The following is a 19,423-nucleotide window of genomic DNA, read 5'->3' as shown; positions in this document are numbered from 1 at the left end:
CAATGTGACAAACTTTGTTGTCTTATTTCAAGAAATTGCCACGACCACCCTGATATGGTTTGGATCTGTGTTCCCACCCAAATCTCATGTTGAAATGTAATGCCCAGTGTTGAAGGAGAGGCCTGGTGGAAAGTGACTGGATCATGGGGGCAGAGTTCCCATGAATGGTTTAGCACCACCTCTCTTGGTACTGTATAGTGAATGAGTTGTCATGAGATCTGGTTGTTTCTCCTCCCACGTGCTCTCTCTCTTGCTCCTGCTCCCACCATGTTGAGACACTCATTCCCTCTTTGCCTTCCGCCATGATTTTAAGTTCCCTGAGGCCTCTCTGAAAGCTGATGCTGCCATGCTTCCTGTATAGTCTGCAGAACCATGAGCCAATTAAGCCTCTTTTCTTTATAAATTACCCAGGTTCAGGAATTTCTAACAATGTGAGAATGTAATACAAACCTCAGCCTTCAGCAACCACGACCCTCATCAGTCAGTAGCCATCAACATCAAGGGAAGACCTTTCACCAGCAAGAGGATTACAACTCGCTGAAGACTCAGATGACTATTAGCATTTTTTAGCAATAGAGTATTTTTAAATCAAGGTTTGTGCATTGTTAAGACTACACACACAATAGACTACAGTATAAAAGTAACTTTTTTATGCACTGGGAAACCAAAAAATCTGTATGACTTGCTTTATTGCAATATTCACTATATCTCAGAGTTACGCCTGTACAGTTTAAATGTAAAATATTATCATCATTACTTCCCACCCATTGATTCAAACATAGAAGCAAATAAACTCTCACCTAACAAGGATTTCTCCTACATAGAAGCAGTGCAGGAATCTTATACAACGATTTCCTGGTTCTTCCCTCATCTGGGTTAGGAATATAGAGTTACAAACGAAAGCAGAGATTTACATTTCAAAAGATATCTCTGCTATACAAAAAAAAAAAAAAAAAACCCTTCAATTGTTTAATACTTCCCTAGAGTGATCACAGCATATTTTGTTTTATATAAATGTGACTCCTCATAAACATAACATATAAGACTGGGTATGGTAGCTCATGCCTGAAACCCCAGCTCCTTGGGAGGCTGAGGTGAGCAGACTGCTTGAGCCCAGGAGTTTGATATCAGCCTGGGCAACATGGAGAAACCCTGTCTCTATAAAAATATAAAAATCAGCCAGGGATGGTGGCCCACACCTGTAGTACCAGCTACTCAGGAGGCTGAGGTAGGAGGACTGCTTGAGCTCTTGGAGGTCAAGGCTCCAGTGAGCCGTGATTGCACCACTACACTTTAGCCTAGGCGACACAGTGAGATCCTGTCCCAAAACGACTATATAAAGTAAAGTACACCTGGGTCCTTTTTCCTCTTTTCATAATTGTTTCTTATGTCTAATTAAATGCTTTAATAGGAAACTCACATGACATCTTTTGTATAACAGTGGCAACATATTTTGCTGACACTATAACCACTGACCAAAATCCCCTTCTCCCATAAATATTATTGTCTTCAGTCTCTGCTGATCTGACAGGAGGCGGAGCTCAGGTGGTAAAGCTCGCTTGCTTGCCACTCACCTCCTGCTGTGCAGCCCACCTCCTAACAAGCCATGGATCGGTACCTGTCTATGGCCCAGGGGTTGGGGACCCCTGCCCTGAATGACTGCTCCAGCTTCTCCTTTAGAAAGGCTGCTCACTCATTTCACTTTCTCTTCACAACTATCCATGTCTAGGATTTTACCACGTCACACCTCAACTACAACAACTGCCCATCAGGTCAACTATCTTCAGAACTCGCACCTGCAATCCATCTTAGTCACCACTGCCAAATTAGCCTTCTCAAAATATCAGCTTCATTATGCCATTCTTTTGCTCAAAAATAATTCTGAAGATTCCAACACAGAAGTCACATTTCTTCAGTCTGGCATTCAGCACACCTGGACTGCCTGCTGCTAGTCCTTAACATATAACTCAGCCAACCTTATATTTTCTCTGTTCATCTCTATTTGAAGCACCCATGTTCACCCACCAACTGGAAAGCTTTTTCTCCTCTCCACCCAACCAAAACCTCAACCACTCTTTAGTTCTCCCACCGCACCCAGCTCCAAATTTCTTACTCATCAGCATGATGTATAGGAGAAAAGACTGACTCCAGAAAGCAAGACAGAACCCAGGTATCAATGCTAGTCTGGCATTTAATTACTAGTTTGTGTGACCTTGAGCAAGCCAATTACCTCTGTAAGCACAGAGCTGCTTTAAAAAAATTGGGCTAAGAAATTATCCACAGAGTTGCGATGATCAAATGAGATATTACATATTACTGTCATTGATTAAATGCTTTTGTGTACTGTTTTCATGCAGAGTTCTAAGTGCTTTCCATGTATCATCTCACTTAACCCTCATAACAATTCTACAGTAAATACCATTCCCTACTATTGTACAGATGAAAAAAATTAAGCACAAGGATATGAAAGTGTTGATCTAGCAGTGGCTCAATATATATGTGCTAAGTTCCTTCCTAGGTCACTTACTGTGGACAGCTTTCATTTCCAACACTAAACAACAGATTCATTCCTGCACATGTCTTCTCTCTCTACAGAAAATATTTCTGTAAGACATTATCTATCTTACACTTTCTTTGTTATCGTATCATATGGCACTCAACCTGAGGAAAGGTACTTTGTTTATTCCCCGCTATTTATATGAACAAATATTACAGGATCTGACATACATTAAGCACTAAAACCAAGCAAGACGAACTGACTTCACCTAAGGAATCAGAATAGTAAAGGCTAGGCCTGTGGCAGACTGTTGATTGTTCACCAAAATAAAGTTACTTTTCTTCCATAACACACAATTAAATTATGTTTTCCCACCTCCCTTGCATTTAGATGAAGCCATGTGACTGAATTCCTGCCAATGGAAAATAAATTTGATTTATGCCAATTCCAGCTGACTGTTAAAAACTCCCAAGTATACCCCTCCAAGCTTCAACCCCCAACACCCCCGCTATCTACTAACCAGGAGGGCAACTCCCAAAGTGACTTTGAAAGCCATAGGTCGAAGATGACACAGCCTGTGTCACACAGTAACTGCCCTGCCCCCACAGTGACCAAACACACCTGCCTTGGACTATTATGTGGGTAAGACATGAATTTGCACTGTGTTTCAGCAAATACACATTTTGGGACTCTATCTACAGCTAAGAGATTACTCTAGTGAATACAAAATAGTAGGTACTATTAAATGTATGAATACGTATTTGTTGAATAAATGGTGAGCTTATACCAAATCTCCGGATAGTACTTACTGGCATAGTGGGGTACATTGGGAGCTGTATGAAAAAGCTTGTGGATTCCATGCCCACAATAGCTTCGAACAACTGAAAACCCATTTGCTTGGGCATGCTTCTGGATAATGTTTCCCAGTTCCCTGTACCGAACACCAGGCTTCACTGAAAGGAAAAGAGAAAATTCATGATAAACTAATAATAACTAACATGTACTAAGCAATTACTATCAACCGGGTGCAGTGGCTCATGCCTATAATCCCAGCACTTTGAGAGGTCAAAGGAGGAAGATCGCCTGAGCTCAGGAGTTCAAGACCAGCCTGGGCTACATGGCAAAGCCCTCTCTCTGCAAAAAATACAAAAATTAGCCCCGCATAGTGGTGCATGCCTATAGTCCCAGTTACACTTGGGAGGCTGTGGTAGGAGGATCACTGGAACCCGGGAGGTCGAGGATGCAGTGTTCCTGCCACTGTACTCTGGCCTGGGCAAAAGAGACAGACCTTGTCTCAAAATAGGGAAAAAAAAAAAAAGTTAATTACCATCTTTGTGCTAGGAAGCTTTTGAAACACTTTTATGCATCCATGCCTCAACTTACAGATGAAGCACAGAGAGGCCAAACAGCCAGTAATTGGTAGAGTTCTAATTCAAACCAAGGGCATTTGTAGTTCCTCCTTTCATGCCAAAAACGTTAGACTCATAACAGTACTAAAGGGTTGGAAGTAGGTACCTTTTGCTTTCTTTAACAATAGAGAACAATAGAGAAGAAAATACTTCTTTTCGCATCCCTCCCTAAGTCCAAGTGTTCCATTCTATTTATGTGAGCAGAAGAGATAAGAAAATGCACTAGGAGTAAAAGGAATGTTCAAAAAGTAACAAATTGTCCTGAGTTTCAGCCTGGACAACTTCTGAAAGACTTACTTCCCCTGGGTTTCTTTATCCCCATAAAAACGTTCTCAAACTTTCCACGGCTGCCTCTACAGACAATTCTAGAGGTACAGTATAGGAAAGATACTTCTCACTATATACACTTTCTGCTCTGTTTAGCTTTTATGACTTTTACTGGTGTTTCAATAAAACACAAAACAAAACAAGTGGTTCTCATCACTATTAAGGTTCCCCCTCACACTAAGACTTAGGAGCTGGGCACTGTCAGACTCCTAGGGAACCTCAAGATGGCTCTGGGGATCCTTAACTCTCTACACTCTCCTACTCAGCTATCTGATTCCCAGACTGAGGTTCAGATACAATGTATCTTTCCCATCCATTTCAGGGTAAATAGCTCAAAGAATCACTTCAATTAACATTTTTACTTGCTCTTAACTGTACCTTCCAGCTTGATTTTGGGGGGAGAAGGAAGGAGGTTTCTGGTTTTGAAAAATCATGCTGAGTTTCATAATGATTTTCTTTCATTCCTATCCAAGCCTTCCTATCAGCCTGGGGTGGGAGGGGGAACAAAATTGTAATCCATGTTGCACGGAGTGACAGGGAAAGTCTTCCCTGATTTTCAAACTGCTCCAACTGTGGCCCCAAAGGGTAGTATCTAGAGATATTAATATTTCTGGTTGTCAAACACAGGGTGTGGTATAACTGGCATTTACTGGGTAGAGACCAGGAATGCTTGTGAAGCATCTTACATGTACAGAACAGGCCTCTACAACAAAAAATTATCAGGCCCAAAAGCCACTAAGTGCATGGACGAAGAAACCCTACTTAAGAAGCCTAATTTCAACAGCTTTTCAAACGCTCTACCTGGGGGAATGAGAGGGGTGCAAAATGAGGGGCAAAAAGGGGGGCAAAAATGACTTATACAAAGGAATTCATAGCACTGTCCAAAAAAGATCAAGCCACTTTCGTTCTTTTCTGGCTACTGTTATGAAAACTACTGGCACCTTCCAGTCATACGTCATATAAAACAGCATTCTAACTATCTCGTTTTTTTCTTTTTCTTTTTTTTTTTGTTTCTTCAGTTGATTCACAGAGAAGCAAAAAGAACAGAAACATTGACTATATTATCTGGCAGAAACTCTAAAAATTATTTCAAACTTAAGTTTTCACAAATTACAAACTAAACATTAAATTTCTTCAATTCTACCTCCTGTATTAACATTTTAAAATAACCAACAATGAATAATAAGTTTTCAAAATTTCACCTGATACACAAAAATGTCATATTCCATCATTTCCATTCCTCCAACTTGAGTAAAAATTTCATCTCCCATACCCATTAAAGAAGGCACTAAAAACAATAAAAATACTGGATCAATGTTATTAGAGATAACTGTATATTTGTCTAAGAACTCTGTCCTGTTCACTATTCTGTTGATGACATCAAGATTTGGGGAGACTGGGGAGGGTTGCAGATAGTACACTGGATAATAAAGTTGAAATGGTAAGGATTTAACTTGAAGGCTGTTTGCCCATTTATTAACAACTCCAACAAGATGCTGTTAATAGCTTTCCTTTCCTTCTTTTTTTTTTTTCTTTTTTTGAAATGGAGTCTCGCTCTGTTGCCCAAGCTGGAATGCAGTGGCACGATCCACTTTCCAGGTCCAGCAACTCTCCTGCCTTAGCCTCCCGAGTAGTTGGGATTATAGGCGCCTGCCACCACATCTGGCTAATTTTTCCATTTTTATTAGAGACAGGGTTTCACCATGTTGGCCAGGCTGGTCTCGACCTCCTAACCTCAGGAGATCCACCAACCTCAGCCTCCCAAGGTGCTGGGATTACAGGAGTGAGTCACCATGCCCAGCCCCTTTCCTTCTCTTATCCCCATAAGATATTGATTAAACAAAAAAGCCTCAATAAGTTGTTTATTATGTACAAAGACAGCCTGAGAAAAATCCTCCAGAAATACACCCCTACCCATTACTACAATAGCAAGAAATCTGGAAATCACCAAAATCCAACAGAATAGTTACACAAATTGTAATACTATAAAATATAATACATAGCCATTAAAAGAATGAGATAAATATATATCTGTAGGTACATATGCTAACTTGAAAAGATCTCTATGACAGTTGAAAAAACAGCCCAGTTACACATTAAAAATATTAGGATTCCATTTAACCTAATTTAACACATACACATACGTGTGTGCATTAATGCACAGGAGAGAGAAAAAAACTGAATGGTAACAGGGGATATCTCCAGAGAGAAGAGAGAGAAAAGAGGGAGGCAAGTACAAAGGAGGATCACACATTTTTTCACTCATAATCTTCAGTTTTAATTTTTTATAAGGAGAACATAATATTTATGTAGTGGAAAGAATTTGAAAAATAGAATAAAAGTTGCACTAAAAAACCATCTGCACACTCCTCTTCATTTATCAGGCAAAGAAAAGGAAGATAAATCACAGAAGAAACAAAGGATGCTAACCAATCATCTGGTCTATCACCACCAAGGATTCCCAAATCATCCTTTCACCCATTACTGCTAACACCCAAAGCTAACTCAGGTAAAACAGGGGCAAAACTACAAGGAAGGCACAGAATTGCGGCGCCCAGTCATTCCTAGCCCATCAGTGCACAGGACTGCCAATACGTGCTCAACACTGAGGCTGACCTGCATCAATGGCTTGCATCAGGCACTCATATGTAGTCTGAACAAGTTTCCGTGCTCCATCATCCACATCTCCAACAAAAAATGTCTCATTCAGGTCCCCATGATAACCATTGCGATAAAGAGTGATGTCCACTGCAAGAGAATGTGCAAATATAAAGACCATACTTATTTTCATTTCAAAATTCAAGTGCTTTTCCAACATGACAGCATCTAGCAACTTAATGAAAAAGATAACTTCTGCATTCTCAAATTAGACACCGATAGATAGATAGTTATTGCCGATAGATAGATAGTTATTGCCGAACAGAAGCTCCCCGAGTGTAATGTAACTGAACTCACTGTGGAGAGCAGGAATATGGCCATGGTAACATAAGCCAGATAGTGGGTTTTTATACTCTTACAGAAATTGTATCACTTGTGGCAAAAGAAAAATGTATGTGGGATACAATCATGCAAGATAAATTACCAGTTAGTAACATTAAATTGAAGACTTTGCTACACTGCTACAAACTACCATTTTCATTTATCTTTTACAAGTTCCTTACTCCTGCTAGGGAATAATAGAAAAATTTACACTGCTCTACACCTGTTTTTTAAAAACTCATTTGCTTTTCACTTATTTGTGAATATTCATTCTCCTCTTTGTCCCCATGTTTAAGAATACAGATTACTATTTTACCATTATACTATATACTATTATACCATTATAATGTATCTAGAGAGCACACTGAGTATTTTTAAACCATGTATTTCAATCAACCTATAACATCACAATATAGGTATTTTGGTTCTAGCACAACACATATACTCCTGAAAAACCTCACACATTCTGCATGTAGTAAAAATAACAGGGTTTATATGAAAACAGGGTTGGCCTCAAAACCTATAGAACTTTATGAACAGATACCCTAACTAAAGCAGTAGCAATTCTAATAAAAATAGTGTCATAGTTAAATTTTGGCTATCATTCACAGCTAGCATCACAGTCAGTCAATTATCTGCAGCCTCTAACACTTGGGCTCATGCTTCCTCATTTGATAGGTAGTTCCTTTAAGATATCCTATTAACTAGGCCGGGCGCGGTGGCTCAAGCCTGTAATCCCAGCACTTTGGGAGGCCGAGACGGGCGGATCACGAGGTCAGGAGATCGAGACCATCCTGGCTAACCCGGTGAAACCCCGTCTCTACTAAAAACTACAAAAAACTAGCCGGGCGAGGTGGCGGCGCCTGTAGTCCCAGCTACCCGGGAGGCTGAGGCAGGAGAATGGCGTGAACCCGGGAGGCGGAGCTTGCAGTGAGCTGAGATCCGGCCACAGCACTCCAGCCTGGGTGGCAGAGCGAGACTCCGTCTCAAAAAAAAAAAAAAAAAAAAAGATATCCTATTAACAAACAGTTTAATTTCATCAATATTAAAATACCATCTAGGCCAGGCACAGTAACTCACGCCTGTAATCCCAAGACTCTGGGAGGCCAAGGCGGGCAGACTGCTTGAGTCCAGGAGTTTGAGACCAGCCTGGACAACATGCCAAAACCCTACTTCTACAAAAAGTACAAAAAATGAGTTGAGCATGGTAGCAATGAGCCTGTAGTCTTGTCTACTTCTGAGGTGGGAGGATCACCTGAGCGAGGGAAGTCAAGGCAGCAGTGAGCCATGATGGCGCCACTGCACTCGAGCCTGGGTGACAGACCCTGTCTCCAAAAAATAAAATGATACACAAAACAAAAACAAATACCATCTAGGAAAGCCTTCATTAATGTCTTCTGGTCAGGTGCGGTGGCTCACGCCTGTAATCCCACACTTTGGGAGGCCAAGACGGGCGGATCACAAGGTCAGGAGATCGAGACCATCCTGGCTAACACAGTGAAACCCTGTCTCTACTAAAAATGCAAAAAATGAGCCGGGCGTGGTGGCGGGCGCCTGTAGTCCCAGCTACTCGGGAGGGTGAGGCAGGAGAATGGTGAAAACCCGGGAGGCAGAGCTTGCAATGAGCAGAGATCACGCCACTGCACTCCAGCCTGGGTGACAGAGCGAGACTCCGTCTCAAAAAAAAAGAAAAGGAATAATGTACTTTAAGCTACTTCCTCTACTCTCTATACTTGTAGCTTCCCAAGGTAGCTTAACATAGGGGTCTTTAAAGCTACTTCCACTCAAGTAAGGCGCTTCTGCAAGATTTTCAGCTTTCCTTTATGTCTTCATATATTATGAAGGGTTTTCCTGTATCTATAACAAAGCCTGCCCTGGTCTCTTCAAAACCATTAATGAACTTCTGGGGGAAAAAAACTAGACTCCACATTTCACTGACATCTTTGACCTAATCAATCACATATAAGGTAAGCATTAAAGAAATACACACTGCACCAAACATATCACACCAGAAGTATCTTAAAAGCAAAATGCACAAAACCACGAGAGAGCTTTCCATAGATTTAAGAGTTAGTGATACTGAATTTTAAAAAGGAAAAAGAGTCTGAATTTTAAAAAGGAAAACGAGTAAGTACAGGAAGCAAGTCAAGAAAACACAAGTCACTGTCAGATTCCCCCAAGCTTTGTTGCTTCTTTGCCCATGGTGATGAAAGTAACATATTTTTCTTACCATTAACAATGTCACCTTCTTGCAAGGGCCGTCTGTCTGGTATTCCATGGCAAATGACTTCATTCACTGATGTACAACAAGACTTTGGGAAATTGTAATAATTCAAGGGAGAAGGGTAGCAATTTCTTGCAATACATGCCTAGAATACAGAAAAAATAATTTGGAATATATAAAGAAAAATCTGTATGAAATTACAGATTTAAAAATTTGAAAAATGTGAAAAAAGCTGGACACGTGTCATTATAAAGAACTTAATATTTTATTTTAGTAATAGTAGTGGATATTATCTTAAACAATATACAACAGGGTTTGTGCCAGTCAGGTACACATATACAAACCAGTTTACTGGTAACTGCACAAAGGAAAACTAAAATGACATACAGGTTAAGTATTCCTAATCTAAAAATCTGAAATCCTCCAAAATATGAAACTTTTTGAACACCAACAGGACACTCAAAGGAATGCCCATTGGAGAATTTAAATTTCAAATTTTGAAATTACAGATGCTTAACCAGTTATGTATAATACAAATATTCCAAAATCCAAAAAAATTCAAAATCCAAAACACTTCTGGTCCAAAGCATTTCAGATAAGGGATACTCAACCTCTGTTACAAATATATATATATAAATATTACCACATATGAAGATTTTACTTTAGAATTAACTAGTCCTTGTGAAAAATATATCAAAGTAAAAATATAATATTTTAAATAAATTTTAACAAGCATTTTTGATGTAATTATAATTCTTACGTTGAAACAAGCCTATATCGCTATGCCCCAAAAATGACTACTACTAGCATAATTAAGAAATGGTAAAGTACTTCCAGACATTTTAATAATCACATTCAGTGGAACAACAAAAGAACTCTTACAGAAAAACATGGTCTGCTCTCCATAACGAGTCTTACTTTACTGGATGCTTTTACACAGTAGTAATCACAGCATACATAATTTCTGTTTCCATCCTGCTCTAGTCTTCAGGCTAATATTTTTTAATGGTTGCACAATATACCATTTGTAAAATATGTAGAATATACCATGATTTTACTAGCAATTTCATTCTTACTGGAAATTTAAATTAATATGAAGTTTCCTCAATTACAGAAAAAAAAAAAATCTTACAACCAATAACTACATTTGTGGCTTTTCCCTCATTTAGGAATATACTTCTCTGCTTCTCATAGCATTACAAATAATAGTTTAGAGCATATAGAATTAGACTTTCTAGATTGAAAATGCCAATTCCATCACTTAAAAGTCATGCAACTTTTGACAATTTAATTAACCTCTCTCCTCCTCAGTTTCCTTACCTATAAAATGGAGATTACAATAGTACCTACCCTCAAGGGGTTGTTGGTAAGACGAATGAGTTAACGTAAAAGAAGCACCTGAGCACCTGGCCCACAGAACATACTCAAAATGCTATTATTGCATATGATATATCTTATACTAACATATGAAACAATACCCAAAAGTCAGGATTAATAAGATTCTGAATAAAAAATCTATAAACATTTTCATAGCTCAAGATACATGGTCAAATCCTTCCAAAAGGGTTCTTCCAATTTACAATACCATCACCAAGCAGAAGAGAGGACCAGTTTCATCACTCCACACAAGCAACGGATAGAAACATCTTTAAAAATACAAATTTACTAGGCCTTTATAATTTGCATTTGTTTACTAGAACATGTTTGATCTGCTTTCCATATATTAACTACTTATCACTCATTTATTTTTAATTCATATAATATGTACACTCATCTACTAAAGTCTTAAGGTCTCTCTCTGATAGACAGGCAATCTTTATTTATTTATTTTTAATCCCTATACTTACTACAAATATTTATCTCGACTGCTCATTGCCTTGACACTATAGATATAAAAGGAAACATTTAACTAATCTACCATCAGAAGTTATATTCTTTTTTTTATTTCAGAATATTAGATGTCTATAGTGGCAGGATTTATTTAAAGCAGATAAAATCAGTCATTTTATAAAAGCTCAACTGAAATGCTTATTATGAATATCTTGTTTCAGAAACAAGATATTTTTCAAGCTAACCTCAGACCTTAATATTATAGATTCTTAAAGATGGGAATAATGACTGTTGAATGTTTTCCATATTTGAAACAAAGCAAAAATTTGCTTTCAAATGAACTTACCTATGTTACCTTAGACACTCAGAACTTGTCTACTTAATGTTTAAGTTCAAAGCAGCGAGTAATGTAACAAAATTTCTCAAAGTAAAAAAGTGAAGTTCTTACTAAGTGTACAGCGTGATCTATTTCTTCAGTAGTTACACCTGGTTTAATCATGCCGGCAGCAATATCTAAAACTTCTCTAGCAAGCTGTAAAAAAGGAACAAAATACATTAAAAAAAGACACAGAAATAGAAATCTATACCCCTTCTACTGTTTGTGGAAGATTAGTAAAAATTAATCTCCCCTTGAATATTATAATTTTATAGAAAATATATAAATATATAATATGTAAATATATAAAAACAGACAAATTTTATATAAAAATTGGGCTAACGAGCAAGCAGCAGTAAGCTTGGCTGATTTCTATGTGAAAATATATATCCTAAGTAATCTAAACAATCACTAACTGATAGAGGTAGTCTTCTCTCATTTCTATAATGGGGAAAAGTAGAGGAAAAGAAAAAGGAACAGATGGGCCTGGGCAACATAGTGAAATCCTGTCTCTTAAAAAAAAAAAAGTAGTCAGGTGTAGTGGGCACATGCCTGTGATCCCAGTTACTCAGGAGGCTGAGGTGGAAGGACAGCTTGAGCCCAGGAGTTTGGGGTTACAGTAAGCTATGAGCTATGATCTATATGATCTATGATTATGCCACTGTACTCTATCTAGCCTGAGTGACAGCAAGACCATCTCAAAAAAAAAAAAAAAGATAAATGAATTCCTCAAAGAATCATAGCAAGTAAGTCATAGGAACAGAAAGTTCTCCAGAATATCAAACAAAATTAGAATCAAATCACTTTAAAGCACTGAATAGAAACCCTAAGAATCTTATCTAAATAAATAATACCAATGTATTATATTTTTCTTCAGAATAAATATGTGATTTCACCTGATAAGTACCAACCACTACTATCACTCATCATAGGTATTTCACAAAAAGGCCAATAGCGTAACCCTCTGAGCCATAAACTTTGTCCTATGTTACGATGACTTGTGAAAATAAAATGACAAGATGTTTTTAAATATCATAAAAAATTTGTTTCTTTTAAAAAAGAATACAGAAAATAAATGAAAAGGATTGTCATCTATAGACTATCCATCAGATTAATTCTGAAACAGGCTTTTAAGAAGAAAACAACTGTTGACTAAAATTATATACTAACAATAGTTTAATGAAAAGTGTGGCTAAACCAGCCACAGAGGCTCATGCCTGTAATCCCAGCACTGTGGGAGGCCAAGGCAGGCAGATCACCTGAGGTCAAGAGTTAGAGAACAGCCTGGACAACATGGTGAAACCCCATCTCTACTAAAAATACAAAAAAAGGTCAGGCATGGTGGCTCATGCCTGTAATTCCAGCATTTTGGGAGGCCGTGGCGGGCGTATCACGAGGTCAGGAGTTTGAGACCAGCCTGGGCAACATGTTGAAACCCGATCTCTACTAAAATTACAAAAATCAGCCAGGTGTGGTGGCGGGCACCTGTAATTCCAGCTACTCGGGAGGCTGAGGCAGGAAAATCGCTTGAAATCGGAAGGTGGAGGTTGCAGTAAGCAGAGATCACGCCACAGCACTCCAGTCTGGGCAAAAGAGCAAAACTCAGTCTCAAAAAAAGTTAAAAAAAAAAAAAACAACAGCATGTGCTAGTCAGTCTAACAATATAACATTTGCTATCTTTATAAATCAGCAAACCACTGACTTCATGTCTAAGTACTGCTTAAACATTTCCTACCCCATGGCAAAAAAATAACTCTTACCCTACATACAAGTCGCATCCCTTCTATATCTTCAGATGAGAGTAATTTAATCTGAGAAGTACCTTTAAGAGCCTGTTCGGATTCTGACATTCCTGGAATGGAAAACCGGTAAGTAAAACCAAAATGAATGCAAAAATGTAATATTTATTTGCATAATTATATACCTGTGGCATAAAAACAGTAGTCTGTTTCACACAACAGTAATTCATAATTTCAGGTGGTCTAGGTTAGATTTTTTAAAAAAACATTTTCAACATCAAAGGGAAACTTGCTAAACCAATTAAAGAAAAAATTATAAAGGATAAATTTTCAGACCTATTAGAAATCAGCCAATACTTATGGAGTACTTATTATATGCCAGGCAGTGTGATAAATCAAACTCAGTAAATGATACACATTTGAAAAGTACCATAGAATTTACAAATAATTTTCATAATCATCTCATGAAGCAACTATACATCAACAACTGATGAATTAATTACACTATTTTCTGAAATAGGAACCAAACTAAGCGTTTTTCAAATTCCAGTTTGTGACCTTTTATTGGGCTACACTTAACATTTTTTAAAAGTAAATAAATGGGATACAAAATATTAGAACGTCATAACAAAGTATTATACTTGTATTATAAGGAGTAGGAATAAGTGCTGCCATTAAATCTTTGTTAATTTATATACACATACAAAGATTATGCTATAAAAGTCATTTCCAACTTCAAAAAGTTTTAAAAATATTGCCCTAAAAATCTTCACGAATAAAATTTGTTAGCTTAAAGTTTTACATACATGAAAAGTAATAAAGTCAGCGTAGCAATTAACTCAAAATCTAACAAAAATAGTATCATCAACTAATCTTATTTACAAGTACTAATGGAAAAATTCCAAATAAAATATTAACAAACAGAATTCAAAAAAACACAATACATCAGGATGCAAGTGAGATTCGTACCAGAAGCCAGGGATAGTTCAATACTGGCAAATCTATTAATCCAATTCATCATTCATAAATTAAGAAAGTAAAAGTAAATAATAATCTAGAAGGAAAGTTAATTCTGATAACATGGCCAGCTACCACCTTGACATGATAAATATAAATCTCAAACTGAGAACCAACATCACAGAATGCCCGCTATCGGCACTATTATTTAACACCTGGCAATACTAGCAAATGAAATTAACAAGAGAAAGAAATAAGAATATAAAACTAGAAAGGAAAGGACAAAATTCTTATCAATTTCAGATATGATTAAATATCTCTAGAACAGAAGAATCACCTGGTAAATGACCAGAAATAAGAATTCAGCAAGTAGGCATATTGTAAGATAAATTTATCAAAATCAATAACTTTCCCACATACAAATAATGAGCTAAAAAATACAGAAGCTACTATGTACAAAAACAACTAAAAAGATAAAGTACCCAGGAATAAATTTAACAATAAAATCCCTACATAAAGAAAATCTGAAAACACCACTGAAAGACATAAAAGGAGTCAAGTAAAATTTTAAAAACATACCCTGTTCCTGGACAGGAAGACTCAATATTGTACAGATGTCAATTCTTCCAAAATTAATCTATAAATTTAATACTATCCCAATAAAAAAAGTCAACAGGATAATTTTGAGAACCAGACAAGCTGATTCTAAATTTCACATGGAAAAACAAACATGCAAGAATAGCCAGGAAAATTCTGAAAAAGAGGAAAGGTAGGGGCAACGAGGCCTACCAAATTTTAAACATTATATAGCTAGGATAATTAAGAGTTTGGCAGTGGTACATGATTAGACAAATGGGTTAGTGAAACAGAATAGAATCAAGAAACAGACCCAAAGACATGTGAGAACATAACACAACAATATAGGTTGCACTTCAAATCAGTAAGGGAAGGCTGATTTTTTTAAATAATTGGTTTTAAATAATAACCAGGTATTCTTCCGAGAAAAAAAATTAAGTTGCATCCCTATTTAACTCCTTATACCAAGTAAGTTTCAGATCTATAAATGATTTTTATCATACATAAAAAAGACTGAAATCATAAAAATGCTGGAAGAAAACATAGGAATATATTTTTTATAACTTCTGCACCAAAAAGGTCTTTCTAGGTCATAAAGCCATACACACTGTAAAATAAAACACTGATAAATTTTACTATGTTAGGATACTCAAAGTCTGTAATAAATGTTATGACATAACATAAACGGTCAATTAGAAAAAAAGTTTTAAAAACATACATCAAAAGGTTATTTTTGTTAATATACCAAGAACATTTATAAATCAATATGGAAAAAACTAGTACTCTAACAGGGAAAAAAGCTTAAGGATATGAATAAACATTACAAAAGGGAAGAAAATATAAATGACTTTAGTATATGAAAAGATGCTCAACCTTACTCATAATTTTAAAATGCAGATTAAAATAATAGCAAAATAACATTTTTCATCTTTCAGATTAAGCAAAGATCATAAAGCTTTGTAACACACTATGCTGGGGAAAAATATAGCAGAAAAGAGACATCCATGTATTTTTAATGGAAGTAACAACTGGAAAAATCTCTGAAATTTGTACTACTCTCAAAATCAAAAATGTATATATCCTTTGATCCCGCTATTTTAGATTATCAACCTATAGAAATACTCTTGACACATGGACAAAGATATAAATGTAAGAGTAGTTACTGTCGTCAAATTGCAAAAAAATTGCAGTCAAATTGCAATAAGCAAAAACCTCGAAATGATCTAAACATTCATTAGTAGGAGCCTCGCTTACGAAATATGATACATCCACATAACCGAATACTTCATTCACTAAAAAGGAGGTGGCTTTATATGACACATTTGTAAGACATATTAAGCGAATACAGCAAGGTGAAAAGTTATATATAGTTTTTTCCATTTGTGTATAGATGGCAGGGATGGGGTCCTAATGTGCTTACACATACAGAATAGTTCTGCAAAGTTCTGTATGTAAAGGGGAATGGCAGTTACCTCTAAGGACTAGAACTTACTTTCACTGCATAACATTTGTTAGAATTTACCTTGTCTATGCTTGTTTTTCTTAAATACAAGCTAATACTACATTTAAGATTAAATAGAAAAATAGTGAATTTATACATCCTCAACAGTATGCTATCATTTAGACTATCTTTCCCTTAAATTTTTCTGAAATAGTAGGGTTTAACTAAAATTTTAAAATGATAATCATAAGAATGTATATAATACAGTTCCCCACTTCTTAGAGAACAAAGCAAAGATAGCTTAACTTGCTAGATAAAACCACACAAAATTGCTGAGAGTTGATCCTCTCTGACATGCAAAATCAGTAATTTCACAAAGTCTAAATTAATTACGTGTACAGGCCCTAAGGTCAGAGACTGTTCCACTGACCTGTGTTGCAAATTACCTATCTTCGCTGGGTGTCTCAGTATCATTATCTATAAAAATGGAGAAGACAACAGAACCTACCTCAGCAGTGTTGAAAGTGTTAAATGTAGTAACACGTGCAAAGAACTTAGCACAGTGCCTGACACACAGTTAAGCAAAAATAAACACCAGTTATTATTAGAGAACCATCATCATATCATTCTCATCACTACTATCACTATCACCACCATTACTACTTCTGTTAATGTTACAGTCCAAAGTCTTTAGTTAATGCATTCACTCAGGTCTCTACCATCCGCTTTTACCTAAATAGATATTGTTTAATTTAGATAGGAGGGAATATTAAAACTTTTTTAGTAAGTCTAGAAGTTGTCATAACAACATAAAATACAGTATTATTTTAAATATAGTCTTCAACAGCTACACAGTGCTTTCAGAGGTAAGTAGATTTCTAATGGGGGAGGCAAGAATCTTTAATTATCTTTAATGTTCTAATGCTGCTTGAAAACACATTTATTAGAAGTCCAGCACTGAAAAATTTCTACAAGAAAAGCATTCCTTCCCTTTGCAGTAGTCATCAACATAGCAGAGCTTACCTAAGGGATGATCAGCATAATCTGGTCTTTGAATATAACTTGGCACTGGCCTTGTTGGCATCTAAAAACATCAAAGAAGTTAGTTAAAACTGATTTACCAACAAAAAATCAATAAAACTGGGGAGAAAAAAGTCCATTCAAAAGTTTTTAAAAGTTTTAAATGGCACCTTAAATATTATAACAGATATATATTTCATTAAGATTACGCTTTACTTTTCCTAGTGGTAATGTCACCCCTTTTGCAGGGTATTTTAGAAAGGGGGAAAGTGATCAAGGCCATTAAGGATTTTAAATTAGACAGAGACTAATAACAAGACACCCATGTTATTCCAAAGAAATTGGCAAGCTGACAACAATAAAATCATGTCTCAAAGTAAATATATACCAACATGTTTCTAGTCATTATCTCTGGGAGGCAGAATTAAGGAGATTTTGTTATGCTTTTCCTATTTTTCCAAATTTTAAAGATTAAAGATGTATTCCTTTTATAAAAAGAAAATCATCAGTAAAGAGAATTTAAATATTTAAGGGTGACAAATAGATTTCAACTTAAATGAATTCTTACAATAAAACTCCGACTCTTATCCGCCAATAATAGAGGAAGCGAAAAGAGTGGCAGAAAAGCCGTATCTAAATTAAGGGAGAAATATATCATAATAATATAATTTTAGAAAAGTGTAATACAGTCAGTCCTCCATACCTCCTGGTTCCACATCTGTTGATGCACTATCCGTGATACGGAAGGTTGACTTTAAGGGACTTGAGCATCAGTGGATTCTGGAAACTGTGTGGGGAGTGAGGATGCCCTAGAACCAATCATCCATGGATATCAAGGGACGACTATACACACTACCATCATGCCAGCAACAAAGTATCTATTCCACCTCAGCCCATGCTTCTTTTTAAAAGTTTGACCTATTTCATCTAATTTTTTTTCCACTTCTTCCATGATTGCCAAACTAACAGCTCCCAAATGATATACCATAAGAGCTCTAGAGATAAAATGCAAGTTTCTTTGTAAACTCAATCCTGATTATATGATTCACTATAGTATCATTTTTGGAAAATTCAAAATTGGAATGTTAGATCCGGCCACTGCACTCCAGCCTGGGTGACAGAGCGAGACTCCATCTCAAAAAAAAAAAAAAAAAAAAAAGATTTTATTACCTTATTTACTCACCAGTGGATAATGTGGTCTGAGTTTACCAGTATATCGATAACCTGCCCATGGGTCAGTATTAATATCACCTTCCACAGTCCAGGAAGACACTTCTCGCTTTGCCTTTTCATCCTCTGGGAGACGGAAGAATAGATGTGAGAGGAAAGAAGAGAAGGAGGGAAAGGAATGTTTCAGTTGTCAAGCTAGTGAGCAGCAGCATACTTTGAATATCTCTTGTTTAAAATCAAGCCAACAAGCCCAGGCACAAAAATCCACCAAACTACTACCCTAACCTAAATCACCAAAGCAACTGCTTTACTGCTATATTCAAAAACCCGTATAACTCCTTTTCGAAGATCTAAGGTCTTAGAAGAAAAAAACTCCATGTAAACATATACTACGTTTTTATATGATATCGAACAGGAACAGCTCATACACAGCTTTTCTAAATGCATTTTTGCCACATCAATTTATAGAAAGCCCATTTTAAAATATGAAACATAAGCCCTAATAAAACCTACCCAAGTGAGATCAGATGTTACAAATGAATTATGCTCTTACTAAAAGAACAGATTCTAAGTAATCCCAAAGCAACTTTAAAATAAAAAATAATTATTTCTCACAAAGCTGATCAATGGCTTTCAAGTCAATATTTCAATTCACTTTGAAAACTTTATGATCATCATTTGCCTCTTTTCAGAAATGGGGTAAAGAGGCAGGAAAAAGGCAAAGACAAGGGAGGCAACAATCTGTTGAAAGTTCAGCAGAGGCCGGGCGCGGTGGCTCAAGCCTGTAATCCCAGCACTTTGGGAGGCCGAGACGGGCGGATCACGAGGTCAGGAGATCGAGACCATCCTGGCTAACACTGTGAAACCCCGTCTCTACT

General features: G+C 36.6%; 1 protein-coding gene across 1 annotated transcript in view; it reads right to left on the bottom strand.

Annotated features, from left to right (window-relative positions):
* The window catches only part of METAP1 (methionyl aminopeptidase 1), a 74,476-nt gene that overhangs the window by 9,226 nt on the left and 45,827 nt on the right, over positions 1-19,423 (bottom strand). The window contains exons 3-9 of the mRNA XM_023190933.1: positions 18,559-18,671; positions 17,379-17,439; positions 13,403-13,494; positions 11,715-11,798; positions 9,443-9,581; positions 6,850-6,981; positions 3,307-3,450 (exon numbers count right to left, since the gene is read on the bottom strand). Of these exons, the coding sequence (XP_023046701.1) occupies positions 3,307-3,450; positions 6,850-6,981; positions 9,443-9,581; positions 11,715-11,798; positions 13,403-13,494; positions 17,379-17,439; positions 18,559-18,671 (765 nt within the window). The remainder of the gene's footprint in view (positions 1-3,306; positions 3,451-6,849; positions 6,982-9,442; positions 9,582-11,714; positions 11,799-13,402; positions 13,495-17,378; positions 17,440-18,558; positions 18,672-19,423) is intronic.

Source organism: Piliocolobus tephrosceles, chromosome 3 (assembly GCF_002776525.5).
Source record: "Piliocolobus tephrosceles isolate RC106 chromosome 3, ASM277652v3, whole genome shotgun sequence".
Taxonomy (NCBI): domain Eukaryota; kingdom Metazoa; phylum Chordata; class Mammalia; order Primates; family Cercopithecidae; genus Piliocolobus; species Piliocolobus tephrosceles.
Note: the sequence above shows the minus strand (reverse complement) of the source record. Positions and strands in the feature narration are given on the sequence as shown.